The 13,778-nt window shown below is 44.1% G+C and overlaps 2 protein-coding genes across 2 annotated transcripts; one reads left to right on the top strand and one right to left on the bottom strand.

The window, feature by feature from the left end:
- Positions 1-8,277, bottom strand: LOC122393616. Its single transcript, XM_043389830.1, has 13 exons — positions 8,176-8,277; positions 7,830-7,934; positions 7,462-7,569; positions 7,144-7,257; positions 6,620-6,787; positions 6,235-6,342; positions 5,759-5,860; positions 4,692-4,796; positions 2,417-2,521; positions 2,028-2,135; positions 1,585-1,713; positions 1,034-1,141; positions 1-434 (listed from the first exon to the last, which is right to left on the bottom strand). The coding sequence occupies exons 1-13, from the start codon at positions 8,228-8,230 to the stop codon at positions 316-318; spliced, it is 1,434 nt and encodes a 477-aa protein (XP_043245765.1). The 5' UTR covers positions 8,231-8,277; the 3' UTR covers positions 1-315.
- Positions 8,278-12,108: 3,831 nt separating this feature from the next.
- On the top strand, positions 12,109-13,671 carry LOC122393606 (angiopoietin-related protein 7-like). Its single transcript, XM_043389812.1, has one exon. It carries the CDS (start codon positions 12,109-12,111, stop codon positions 13,669-13,671), a length of 1,563 nt encoding a protein of 520 aa, XP_043245747.1.
- Positions 13,672-13,778: the final 107 nt, after the last annotated feature.

Here is a 13,778-nt window from a genome sequence, read left to right as displayed (position 1 = left end):
TAATACACCGTTATTTATTTCCGTCTGTATATGGCATCATTCTAACATAAAGCAAAATAGCGCAAAATGTGCGTGTTGATAGTCATATAACGCTATGGATGTAAAATAGAACAGGCACGAAAATGAATGTAGAATTTACAAGTAAGCGTAGAAGAATAACCTTACTTCAGTTTATTAGTTAGATTAATTTCGCGGTCCTAGATGCTACAAGTCCAGAAAAAAAATCGTCTGGTTAAGCTTGCCATATCATCAAAAATCGTCAGTTGTATAGCTGGTTTTTATCGTTGTTTCTTTTACTCATGAAAGGACAAAGAGTTACAACAATTTACAGTTGCTCCTTTTACAATAAGTACAGCACCATCCTTTGAAAGCCTTGGGACATTCAGTGAAAGAGCAATATTGCCCTTTGCCCGTGCAAGTCCTCTTGCATTTTTCTGGAACAAGGTCAAAGGTCAGTTGTCTTTCGTCACCATTTGTACAGCGGGATCGTTTGTGCCGTATTGTTCAAATTAGTACACGAACCTCTTACGGATAAGGGAAATGATTATATTGTGAAAATATCCAATCTTTGCAACGTGTCCATGGTCAATCGGGAGCATAACTTTTCTCGAACTCCTTGTCACAAACTATACGTAAAAGAGGATTGGCTATATAAAATGATAAAATGACCACCCTTATATTCATTTTCATATTGCGCCTATACACATAATGGATAAGCTAGTCCACTTTTACTGATCCAGTTCATAGGCGCCTATGGAAACTGGGCCATTGTTAGTTTTTTTTGGGGGGGGGGGGGTTGCGTAATAATAAAAACATAATTTTCTTTCAAGCCAGTGAACAAAAACAGGTTATATTTTTCTGCACACGACATTGAGAGAAATATTACCTGATACGTCAACGACAAATAACGAAGTGTTTTATTTAAAAATTGTTCTGAGAGCATGCAGCGCCACGTCAGGGCTCGTAGCATTATCTTTAGATATGTGAACGACAGCCATTTTCACAAATTCTGATGTTTCGAATTTCGTCTTACCCATTGTCACGCCAGGTCGGCAGCACAGTTTTGCCTTGGAACACCGCTGGCAGACTTTGCCTCCCTTGTACCCACACGAATCACCCGCGTGCTTGCAGTACTGAACGTCTGTAAAATAGAAATACCGAAATGAGCATATGCGGGACACATCGGTTCAGTTCAGTGCAGTCCAATTCATTTTAGCTGAGCAACAGGAACAAACCAATGAACAACCCTCTGCACAGGTCATGACGTCGTAGTTCGCGTGCTACACATGTCGTTTGATAGTATAAATATTTTTGGTAGGCATACTCAAAAGAAATTTCATAAATAAAATATAATATAGAAGATTGCATTCTAAAAAAATCCTCGACTGAGGCGGACCATTTCCTAGTAGCGACAAAGTACAGCTCAAATTATGCAATCAGAATGACTAAATTTCCATCAAAATGATATTTTTCGCATCTGTTTTGCCTGAATATTATTAATATTATTTAATTTACAAAGGAGTCGCAATGGATAATCCTTTTATAAACTTTCTAGCACTCCTTTGGTGGAAGTACTGCACATACGCGGAGCCGTCGGCCTCTGAGGTCTCGGCCTCGGCCGTCGGGTTTTGCAGCAGTGGCCTCGGAAGTCGCGCGGACAGAATTTATTAGTGCAGTACTTGTCAGGGCCGTAGCATATCTGCTGGCATTGCTCTGAAAAAGACGACAGACAATCGACATGTGTATTGGGTATGATCCATCGCTTGTTTGTCGAAGGCGTTTGTTGATATTGTCTGTTAGTTGTGACTTATGGGAAGATAAAATGTTTTAAAGTCGTGAATTATGTGAAGCACGCTTTAGATCCGACATAGTGACGGTTTACATTTTTATTTTAGCCCCACACAACATGGCACTGATCGATACCAAACGGCAAATAACATGATATGTGTTCGACGGTACTTTTTACCACACATACATGGATTTTGGCCACTTTTGCTTCATTTTCATAGCTTCACGCGTTCACTTACTTTTTGTGATGTATGGCTGGGACTTGCAGCAGTAGCCAATGTAGTCTTTGCTGCAGCCCTTATCGGTGCAGTACTTCCAGCGTCCGATGCAGTGCCGGTCACATTCGTCTGAAAGGACAAGCAGTCGCTAAAAACGCATGCAAAGTGCCATTTCCCTCTCAACCAATAGGTCAGCGCATCTGTAAGGCACACACAAACGAAATATTGTAACACATACATACTCGTATAGTTGGCGTTCACGTTGACTTCATCAAAAAATCGGAATATTTAAGAAATTTGAAAGCACATATACAGATGTCGCCGTGTCACTGCGCATGCGATTGCACAAATGTTGATGGTGATTTAAAGATGTTTTGGGCTTTGCTCTAATTACACCTTCAGCTGCCTACCTCTTGTGATTTTCCATGGCTTGCAGCACCATCCCTTGGAGTTGTGGCCGCACTTATTCATTGTACACTTTTTCCAGAATACATTGCAATGTTTCTTACATTTGTCTGAAACAGCATTTGATGTTGTCATACTCCATTTAAAACACGCCAGCCACTCATGTTTCGTTCTTTTTTCTAAAAACAGTAAGAAATGCCTTTGATTCCATGCATAAAATCCAATTTACTTGATTAACCATTAAATGGAATTCACAATTCACAAGTCCCCTCCGTGGCCGAGTGGATTAACCCGCGCCCTGCTGGGGGGGGTGTTTGAACACCCCCCCCTGTGGTTTTTCGCGAATATCTCAAAAACGGCGGCGCGGAGCGCCGCCGTTTTTGGTACACCTTATCATACATCAATTCTACACATGTTGTTAAAATTGTAGACCAAGGTCATTCAAGGTCAGGTCACCAGGTCACTTGAAGTGACCTCACCTCATAAAAAGTTTCAATGTCTGTCATAGCTACACCGAGTGACCGATCGCTTTGAAACTTTCAGCGATTGCTAAGAGCAATAGCATGTACAAAATGTATATCTCAGAATTTTGATATCGATGACCTAAGGTCAGGTCAATTTTGCGACCTCCCCATTATAAGTCAATGGGAGAAAATTGAAATGCGCCTCTTTTGGATGAAAGACATTATAAACACTCCCAAACACCGAATTACAAGTGGTTTAGACACACTGAACATGAAAATGGTGTCTGTGACCCTTGTTTATGCCCTGAGGTCATCTTAGGTCACGAATGGTATCTAACAGTTTTTCGCAAATAACTTTTGATAGAGGCATGCTAGAGCGATGAAAACGCCTTAGATGTGTTCAGCTCGACGATACGGATCGACTGATATGCAACATGACCCTTTCCGGTCAGGTCATGACCTTGACCTGAGGTCAAATTTTCAAGTTGACCTTTCAAGGTCAAGTTATAGTTCATTCGATGCGTCTTGACGAGAGGAACACGATGCCGGTGAAAGTAAGCTCGTACAAGGCTTGGGTCAAAAGTTATTGCAGAAAAACTGTTTCCGAAAAAATCGGCTATTTTTGCAGTTTTTGCCCCCTGCAGGCAAAACCGTTGACGTTAGGTCAAACCTGAGAGAATTATTCAGAAAGGGCGTTAATAGGGCTATCGAATGCGCTTTTCCGCGGCGCTGTAGCTCTATTGGTTCCCGAGTTATGCGTTGGCTTCTTGGAAATTTTCGACATTCGACCTGGAAATCGGCGAAATTTTGCCTTCAATGACCTCTGGTGACCTGACCTTTGACCTGACCAAAAAATTGACTGAAGTGATTTCGTCATTATTTTTGACGCTCTTTCGAACGCCGCCTTCCGCGTATCGCTACGTGGCCCAGGAGCCGAGTTACAAGGGGGGGTGTTCAAACACCCCCCCCAGCAGGGCGTGGAAATCCAGGACCCCCAGCCGGGCGCGGGTTAAAGCGCCGGAATTCGACGCTTAGCCGGTAGTGAGAGCTAGAGATGTCAATCAGATACCGAGTTTTTGGTATACCGATACCAAACCGATACCAACTTGGTATTTGGTATTTCAAGACTAATGCATTTGGTATTTTGTTGGTATTGTGAAACATCCCTAATGTAAAAGAGGCTGTGAATTTGGTAAAAAGTTGGTATTTTCCTGAGTTTACCAAGTTGGTTGGGTTTCGGTATTCTTCCGTGGTTATTGTTGGTATTTGGTTTGGTATCGGTATCAAGATTTTCCGTAATTGACATCACTAGTGAGAGCCCGGTTCAAGCCCCGGTGCGGGCGGCCACATTTAGCTCCTACGTGTAATGGCGTGCGTGTCTGTGGCAGGGGCCGCACAGAAGCCAGGTAACGTAAGTGAGCGGAGGGGGCCGTGTCCAGTCGTGAGGGCACGTTAAACGTTCGGACAAAATTCTGCCATACAACTGGAATTGCGCGATCGGGTGGTGGGGTCAGGGTCAGCACAACAAGCTATGCTTAGTGCGGGCTCTGATTCCTCAAATCCACCCATTTAACCATTCGGACTAAATTTATTTAAAAAAAAATCACTTTGTGTAGCACGCGATACCAATTATATTCATAACTCAACGGAAAATGGAACGGTAAAGTGGACTCCACAATCAGCTCCCAAGACTATATGTTTCCGAGACTATTCCTGCCCAAAATCTCGCGGAAATACCTAGAATATTATAAATATAAATATGCCTGCGATAGATCGAGCGAAATGGTGTGGTGCTGTGAGTCATGATTAAACTCACCCTTGGTGACTCCTTTCTTACAGCAGAGCTTGTGGCCACACCTCAGGCAGACCTTGTTCTTCTTATAACCGCATGTATCGCCGTAATGCTTACACCTGGGGATGTCTGTATAAAAACGACAAAATTAATGTGGAATCACAATTCTAATCACAATGCTTGAGCGAGGTGAACAAATGTTCCATCGCCTGATGTGCTACAGCCAGTGGGCTATTCTGAAACATAAGAGCCGTTTTAACGACGGGCTATCGGGCGAATGCACCTAATTTGACCAAATGTGCACCTAATTTCTTTTACAGCAAATATCTTTATTTTATGAATTTATTTCAGTGTATTAATCGATGATACTCTGTGACAATATGACAAAGCAGGCAAATGAGCAATTAGTGCAGCCCTAGCTGATAGCTGCTAAGAGACACAAGCCCGTTTTCACGACGGGCTATCCGGCGAGTGCACCTAATTTGACCAAATCTGCACCTAATCTCTTTTTTCAGCAAATGTCTTTATTTTATGAATTTATTTCAGTGTTTTAATCGATGATACTCTCTGATAATATGACAAAGCAGGGATATTAGTAATTAGTGCAGCCCTAGCTGATAGCTACTAAGAGACACACTGAACCTAATTTGACCAAATCTGCACCTAATCTGCACCAAATGTGCACCAAATGTGTACCAGATGACCGTCGTGAAAACGGCTAATACCACTAGAAATACCTGAGGAAGTGTGGAGTCAGCCACAACCTTCTTTTATATAGAGAAGTATGTGCATGAGTCAAAGTACAAAACAAATCACAACAAGACAGCGCCCGAAGCTAGATAAGATAGTCTTTTGTATTTGTATTTGTATTTGTAAAAGCACGAACTATCCACACGGAAGTGTTTTTTACAGTTCTTAGTCATGTGAGGTACGAAAAACGAGGGTAAAACAAACGCGACACACATACAAATGAAAAAAAAACATACATACGCACCATTCTTACTAAAATCAGCTTCAGGTCTAATAGTTTAGTCAAATAGTTTTCATAGTCTAATCAGAAATAGCAATGCTCGTAAATAGCGACCACTTACAAATACAGCGGCGAAGGACGATTCCGTTCCTGGATTTTTGTTTGCACGTTTTGTTCTTCGGACACCATTTGCCGCCATAACGGCAATGTTTGGCCGCTGGACCTGGAAGTGAAGTGAAAATTACGTCAGCGATGTACCTGCAATGTTGCTAATGCTCATCTCAGCATGTATTATTAAAGTAAATTCATTGTGATATTTTATGTATTCGAATCAGTTGAAGCCAATTTCCCCAATACTTTGATACTTTTTGTCATGTCTAAATGCTGAAGCAGACCCCTTCGCGAGTTAGAAAATTGTATGCGAGAGCCTATTCGCTCACATCAATCAATCGCATGGGGGATAACATAAAACAGACATGATCCGATTTCTTGAACGTAATTTAAGGAACGAATTTCATGAACGTAATTTGAGATGATGAACGTAATTTCATGAACGTAATTTCGTAAAAAAATGAAAACCTATGATGCAAATCTCACCCAGTTTCGATCGTCGTCGACAGCAGAGGCCTTTTCTGCTGAAGCACGGCACACAGTTCCGCTTGTGATATTTACCGCAGAGCTGACCAAACTCGTGACACTTGGGAACTGAAAAATATTAATACACATACAAAACATGCATTTACTCTATGCTTGTGACAGCTCATTATGTAGATAAATTCCACATCACAGAACGCACCAACCCAAGAAGACATAAAACGCGTAAATACACTGGAACTCATGCACACATTTCAACATAAATATTGTGGCATACATATGGTACATACTACATATTAACCTAATTTCCAATCGCTGTAAACATTTTTTATGATTAGTTACTTGCGAGAAATCTGAGTTGAAATGGAAAGTGAAAAAATCAACTCACGTTTCTTTTTGGACTCGCAGGTATATTTGCCATGGCCAATTTTCTTGCAGTGTTTGCCATCGGGGCAGAACTTCCCGACAAGGTAACAAGAGGATTTGTTATCATGCTGATGTCCGCATGCCGTGTGGTCGTGGCTTTTGTATTTAATGCCGCAGTAGTTCTTGTGGTCTGGGAAAGAAATCACCAAAGTATGAATTAGCGCAAAGGCTGACTACCTATGAGAATGTTTAATTTACGTTCTTACCAAATCTTACCAGAAAAACGTTTTGCGGTGTAAAATGTGACAAAGTAGGATATTATTTAGCTACTTGAAAATTGCATCCCAACTGAGAGAAAACGGCAGTAAATGTTTCCATGTTGTCATTAGTACCAAATGAAGTCGAACTTAACTATGTTTCGAACATTGCATCCCATTATATGAACTATATGCAGCGCGCACGTGTATTCACAAGTGACATAGAAAAAAAAACATAACTGAAAGGCGGCTTATCATCCTGTTCTGCTGAAGAATAATATTAATTTACCTATGATGGCCGCACGTCGACAACAGAGCCCTTTACGCAGGTAGCAGTGCATACATTTACGGCCTTGGGCGCAGTACTTGGTGACCCGGCTTTTGGAACATTTCTTTATTTCATCTGCAGAAAAAGTACATGCATAAAGTGAGCTGAAGCACTGTTTGGAGTTTTCTAGGCTAGATTCGCTGTACTTTTGCTGGAGCAGTGACATTTGCAGTTTGTTCTACCTAGAATCTTGACTTAGTTACTTAAGTCATCTTTTTTTATAAACAAGTGTACGCTGGAAATTGTTTTACGAATAAATCAACACAGCTATCCACTCACGTTCGTTTTTGTGATCCCAGACGCAGCGTCGGCCGTGTGATGTTTTCTTGCACAGTTTTCCATCGGGACACCAGTCACCACCAAAGCGGCACAAATGGGCTGCGCCGTCTGCCGAACCGAAACAGTTATAGACAATCAGGCGTATGACCATTGACATTTCTTACCAAGGAAGGATATGTCACGGAACGAGCGAAGCGAGCGTCGTCTGTCGTAGATTAACGGAAATTTCTGGGTATAATCTTGAATGCTTGCATACGTATCTCATCTTATCTTACGCATCTTACTTCCTTCCGATCAATTCCCACCTAATGAAGCATACAAAAATGTAAGGCAAGAGAATGAAAACCGTCACAAAGTTAAAAACGTACCGAGCTGATGGCGGTTACGACACTGCAGATAGCCCCTGTGGTCTGGGACGCAGTTCTTGTACTTTCCGCAAATATCACCGAATTCTCGGCATTCCTTATGATTTTCTGAAAGTGAATCCAGGTCATTGCAGTGGTATGTAGTTCATATTTCGTAAAATGATTGTATATGTCAACTTATAGGTTGATTGCTTTATGTCTCACTTTAATTATTATATGTCAACTTATAGGTTAATTGCTTTATGTCTCACTTTATATTCCCAGTCAACATTGGCCCAACAATGTACAGAAATGGTTCGATACTACGCACTTGCTTGTCATAGTTAACCTAAAACTCTAAACACCTTACCTTGCGCGCCGACGACCGCTGCGCACAGCAGCACCAAAAACGGAAGAACCCTCATGGTCGAGGGCGAGCCAGGCACACAGCCAGTTCTGAACAAATGTCATGTTATATACCGAGTATTCTGTGGGTGGCAGCTGTCCAACATGTCACTCAGTTCCACGGTTCAGACAAATCAGCAGGGTAGTCAGGTGGTAATGTCACCTACGCTGTCACTCAGTCTGTCTGTCTGTCTGATCTGTCTGATCTGTCTGGTCTGTCTGGTCTCACCAGTCTGTCTGTTTGTCTGTCTGGCTGATAGCCTTTTTATGACAGTCTGGCTATTTGCCTGTCTTACAGCTTGTCTATTTTTTTCTATCTATCTGTTTACATCTTTGTGATTGTTTATGTATCTGTTTGCCTGCAAAAAATGGAATCGCGGCAAGCACCGGTTGAGGTTCAGCATCGGCGTGCAGATGTTAAATGCAGCATTGTTTTTAGGTATATCAATCTATTTTATGTTGACATTTCCAGAAAAAAACCAGTAAATTCAGATCCACCTTATATGAAAACCACTTGTGCCGTCGAAGGACGCAAAATGGCATGTGCCGACGAGGGTTACCCGGCGCCGAGCAGGGGGTGTTTGAACACCCCATTGCGGTTTTTCGCAGCTATCTCAAAAACGGCGGCACGGATCGCCGCCGTTTTTGACACACCTTTTTATGAATCTTTTTCGCACATATTGTAAAATGTCAGACGCAGGTCGCCTTAGGTCAGGTCACCAGGTCACGTCAAGTAACCTCACCTCAGAAAAAGTTTGACTCCTCGTCATAGCTACACCGACTGAACAATAGCCTTACAACTTTCAGATATTGATCGGTGTAACAGTACCTACAAAATGTTTATCTCGAAATTTTGATATCGGTGACCTAGGGTCAGATCAATTTTGCGACCTCTCCATTACCTACATATACCTAAGTCCTAAGTCAATGGGAGAAATTTGAAATGCGCCTCTTTTGGACGAATGTCGTTCAAAAGCCTCTGGCACATTGGTTCATAGGGGTTCATAGGGGGCGGATATCCGCCCCCCTGAGGTTTTCGCAAAAAGCGGGAAAACCGCGGCGCGTAGCGCCGCGAAATTTTGGTACGACTATTCTCTCATAAATTTTACACATGGTGTGCAAGTTTGAAGCTCCTAACTTTTAAGGTCAGGTCATCAGGTCACTTTGAATGACCCAACCTCAAGTCACTTTTTTGCAACTTTGTCACCGTGCCAGAGCTACAGTAGATGTCGGAGGCCTTTGAAAGTCGCAGGATGTTATTAGGTCATTAGTAGCTACAATTTGTGTATCTCGGAATTTTGATATCGGTGACCTAAGGTCAGGTCAATTTCGCGACCTCCCCATTATAAGTCAATGGGGGAAAAATCAACTCCCTGTTTTTACCACTAAAACGGGTCGGAATGGCCTCATATACCACACATGACTTCATATATGATCAACCTTCACTACCTTGAGGTCTGTTTTGCTGTTGGGCAGCTGTAAGGTCATGTGTCATGATGCCCCATCAGCCTCACCTCCATATGCTGTAAAATGCTAGAACGTGCCATCACGGTGTGCCATACAGTGTGTCATAAACATGACACACTGAATCGGAAAAATGTACCTGTGATCCCTCTGTGTGCCCCTGAGGTCATGTCAGGTCATGAACGGTCACCAGCAGTGTTTTACCTACAACTTTTGATAGAGACGTGCTAGAGCGATGAAAATACGTCAGATGTGTTCAGCTCGACGATACGGATCGACTAATATGCAACATGACCCTTTTTGGTCAGGTCATGACCTTGACCTGATGTCAAAATTTCAAAATAACCTTTCAAGGTCAACTTATAGTTTATTCGACGCGTTTTGACAAGAGGAACACGATCCTGAAAAAAGTACTGTCGTAGTTCCCTTGAATCAAAAATTAGTACCGTAAAACATTTTCCGTGAAAACTGCTATTTCTAGAGTTTTTGCTCTCTGCAGGCTAAACCGTTGACCTGAGGTCAAATCTAAGAACAAGGCTCAGAAAGGTCTGTAAAAGATCTATCGAATGCGATTTTCCCGGGGCTGTAGCTCTATTGGTTCCCGAGTTAGCCGTTGTCAGTTTCCAAAATTGTTGAAATGGACTAAATTCGACCTTTGATGGCCTCTGGCGACCTAACCTTTGACCTGACCCAAAAAATGACCCAGAGTATTTCCGTCCTTATTTTTGACGCTCTTTCGAATGCCGCTTACTGCGTGTCACTACGTGGCCCAGGAGCCGAGTTAAACGGGGGGGGTGGGGTGGGGTGTTCAGACATTTCCCTCGAACCGGCGCGGAAGTCGCTGAACACCGGCCCGGGGCGGGTTTCAAAAATTGTTTCAAAAATAAAAAGTTTCAAAAAGTTATAAAAATTTACAAAAATAATTTTCAGGGTCAAAGCACGGTTCATGAGTCGCGTCTCGACGATAATAACAAGATGCTGGTAAAATAAATTTTGTCACTCTGTTGAGGTTACAATTATTGAAGAGAAATATTTTCATAAATAACTATTGTAGTGGAAAGTGACCTTATACCGCACTGCTCCTAGTTACGCACGAGAGCAAGGAAATCATCGCTATATAGATGTCATTACAGTTCGGTTATTATCAGCTGAATGCGCTGCGCCAACGCGTCTGCCTTTTCTGCACCACGTGCGTCGTGCGAGTCGATACAGTAAGTTTGGCTTATATCTGTTGTAATGAGACATCTTTCTGTGAAAAGTCGATGCGACTAAATGGTCAAAAGATGCTCCAACTAATAAGCAGTGTTCGATATATCCCGAGTTTAGGAAGATTGAATACGAGGGTAGGCTTCTCACCTGTGCGTCATTAGGATCAAAAATGTTCGCTGCTCACGTTTATCAATGTCATTTTTACCCAGGATGCGTCAGCTTTGTGATATGGAGAATAAAGGAAGAGTGTGCGTGATTAGGAAGTAGGAAACGTGCTTTCAAAAACGCACAGTGGCGCGTCCTTAAAGGCGCACAGTCTCCATAAGTCTCCAATCTGAGGTAAGTACATACGTACAATGGATATCTATCAGATTTGAGTCTAGTCCCTACCTACATAAAACCCAAGCAAACCAACCAGCCAACCAACCACTCCAACCAACCAACCAACAAACAAACAAATTAAATGACGGAAAGGCGCCGAGGTCATCGGAGATCATCGGAGGTGGTTCCAACTTCCAATTTCGTTTTTATCGCAAAAATGTAGGGACCATGTCTCCACTTACCTGACTTGATGGTATCTTGGGCACTTTTTTTTTCTTTTTACCCTTCTGAAAACTCCCCAGCCTGTTTCGGGAAGTCATGTCCGTCGTTCGTGACCCTGCCCCCCCCCCCTGTTCGCAACACGAGGCTCACATTTCTTTAGTGAAGCGCTCTTTCTCTACATTGGACCAGGCCGGGAATGGAGTAGGTGATAGTTTTCGAGAAGAGTGATTAAGAGTGACCTTACAGCTGTCCAATAGGAACTAAGACACCAAGGTAGCCAAGGTTGGTCAATGGTCACGAATGATGCGTGCCGCGGTTTTTCCTCTATTTATGGAAAGCCTCAGTGGGGCGGCGGATAACCGCCCCCACACCCCGTCGGTGCGCGGGTTAAGCTATGGCAAAACATCCCTGCACCTTTCCCTGCTCGCATTTATCTAAGCTTTCAGAAGTCACTGTAAACAGAACTGCCATGAGCAGCAAGAGGTCCTCAATAACAGACTGGTCCATGGCAACTTGTAAATGTTTATCGCTCAGTCTGTCGGTCACGGGACCGGGCCGCGTCACCGGATGTAGCGCCTCCGACAGAGGTCAGCCGCACCGAGCTCTAAAGCCTTTCTGCCAGCTCCGAGCCGTCAGTCCGAGGTCGGTAGCCGGTGCTGGCGGTTCCTCCTACTGAGCCACCATGGCTAGAGGCTGGAGAGGAATCCTCGTGTCGACCTTGCTGGTGGTGTCTGCCGGCTGTTCCGCGCAGCAGCAGCAGCAGCAGCCGGCCGCCCTGCCCAGCGCCACTGCCGACGAGATGTTCATCATCATCGCAAGAGCAGTTCAGCAAGAGCTACGGCCGATCGTCAGAAAACTCGAGTCACAAGTGGAGTCGCTGGACAATAGACTGACTCTACTCGACTCTCGAGTGACTGAATGGACCACCCACATTTTAAGGAGCAGACAGAGTGAGCAGATGGAAGAGCTGTCCAGTCAACTGACTGGAATCACTTCGAGACTTGACAGCCAGCAATCGCAACTGAGCGAGCTCAACACCCAGCTGAATGAACAAAAATCACAACAAGAGGAGACGGCAGCCTCAGTGAACAGCTTCAGAGCGCAACTAGACATCATCGTTTCACAGCAAGGAGATCAACTCACACAGACGTCTCAACTAGCTACAAGGCTCGATAGCCAGCAATCTCAACTGAGCGAGCTCAAGACCCAGCTGAACAAACAAAAAACCCAACAAGAGGAGACTGCAGCCACCGTGAACGGCAATACGGAACGACTGGAATCCAATGTAACTTGGCTAGAAAATCAACTAACAAAGGTGTCTGGACTGGCCAACAGGCTCGACAGCCAGCTTGAATCACAACTGGACGAGCTCAGTGACCAGCTGAACGAGCAGAAATCAGTTCAGAACGTGACTACAGTCGCATTGGATAATCATACAACACTTATTGATGCCACGACATCACAGACTGTCACTCCAGTGTCCCAGCTGGCTGAAACCATGAATAAGACAGCAGCCTCACAGGAGAGCATAGATCATCTGGCTTCTGAGGTAAAGCAGCCGCCTCCTCCCCGTGATTGCAGCGACATTCCTGTCGACTCCCCGTCTGGAGTCTACCTCCTTCTGCCCAGTGGTAACAGCAAACAACCACCCGTCGAGGCCTACTGCGACATGGAAACTGTCGGAGGGAACTGGACGGTGATCCAGCGAAGAGACGACATCAAACCCCACCAGGACTTCTTCCTCGGATGGGGGGACTATAAGGAAGGCTTCGGTAATGTTACCAAAGAATTCTGGTGGGGTTTAGAACACCTATTTCAGCTGACGTCATCAGGCCGACGGTACGAACTTCGTATTGATCTAGAGGCGTTTGACGGCAATCAAAGATACGCCATATACCAAGGGTTCCGTATCTCGTCTGAGCTCAATGGCTACGCACTGAGCGCCTCCGACTACTCGGGAAATACCGGGGATTGTCTGTGGTACAGCGTCGATAGCAAGTTTTCTACCCGTGACCGTGACCAGGACATGATCATCGGTCACTGCGCACAGAAGCATCAGGGGGCCTGGTGGTACGCCAGGAGATGCGGGTACAGCAGTCTGAACGGATGGTACCGGGACGGCGGCATTCAGGACTACACTGGAGTATGGTGGTACACGTGGAGGGGATATGAGTCACTGAAGAAATCAGAAATGAAGATCAGGCCAGCCTATGGATACTACACACGAAGGAGGACATCACAGTGATGCACAGTTGGTAACATGTGCACCATACCGCTATCACGGTCATCGATCCGGACACTTGCTACTGGTGTAATATTAGAGTGAGAACTCTTACTTATATTACATTGCTC

The sequence above is a fragment of the Amphibalanus amphitrite genome, unplaced genomic scaffold (genome assembly GCF_019059575.1).
Source record: "Amphibalanus amphitrite isolate SeventyFive unplaced genomic scaffold, NRLGWU_Aamphi_draft 000544F_arrow, whole genome shotgun sequence".
In the NCBI taxonomy this organism is placed as follows: domain Eukaryota; kingdom Metazoa; phylum Arthropoda; class Thecostraca; order Balanomorpha; family Balanidae; genus Amphibalanus; species Amphibalanus amphitrite.
Note: the sequence above shows the minus strand (reverse complement) of the source record. Positions and strands in the feature narration are given on the sequence as shown.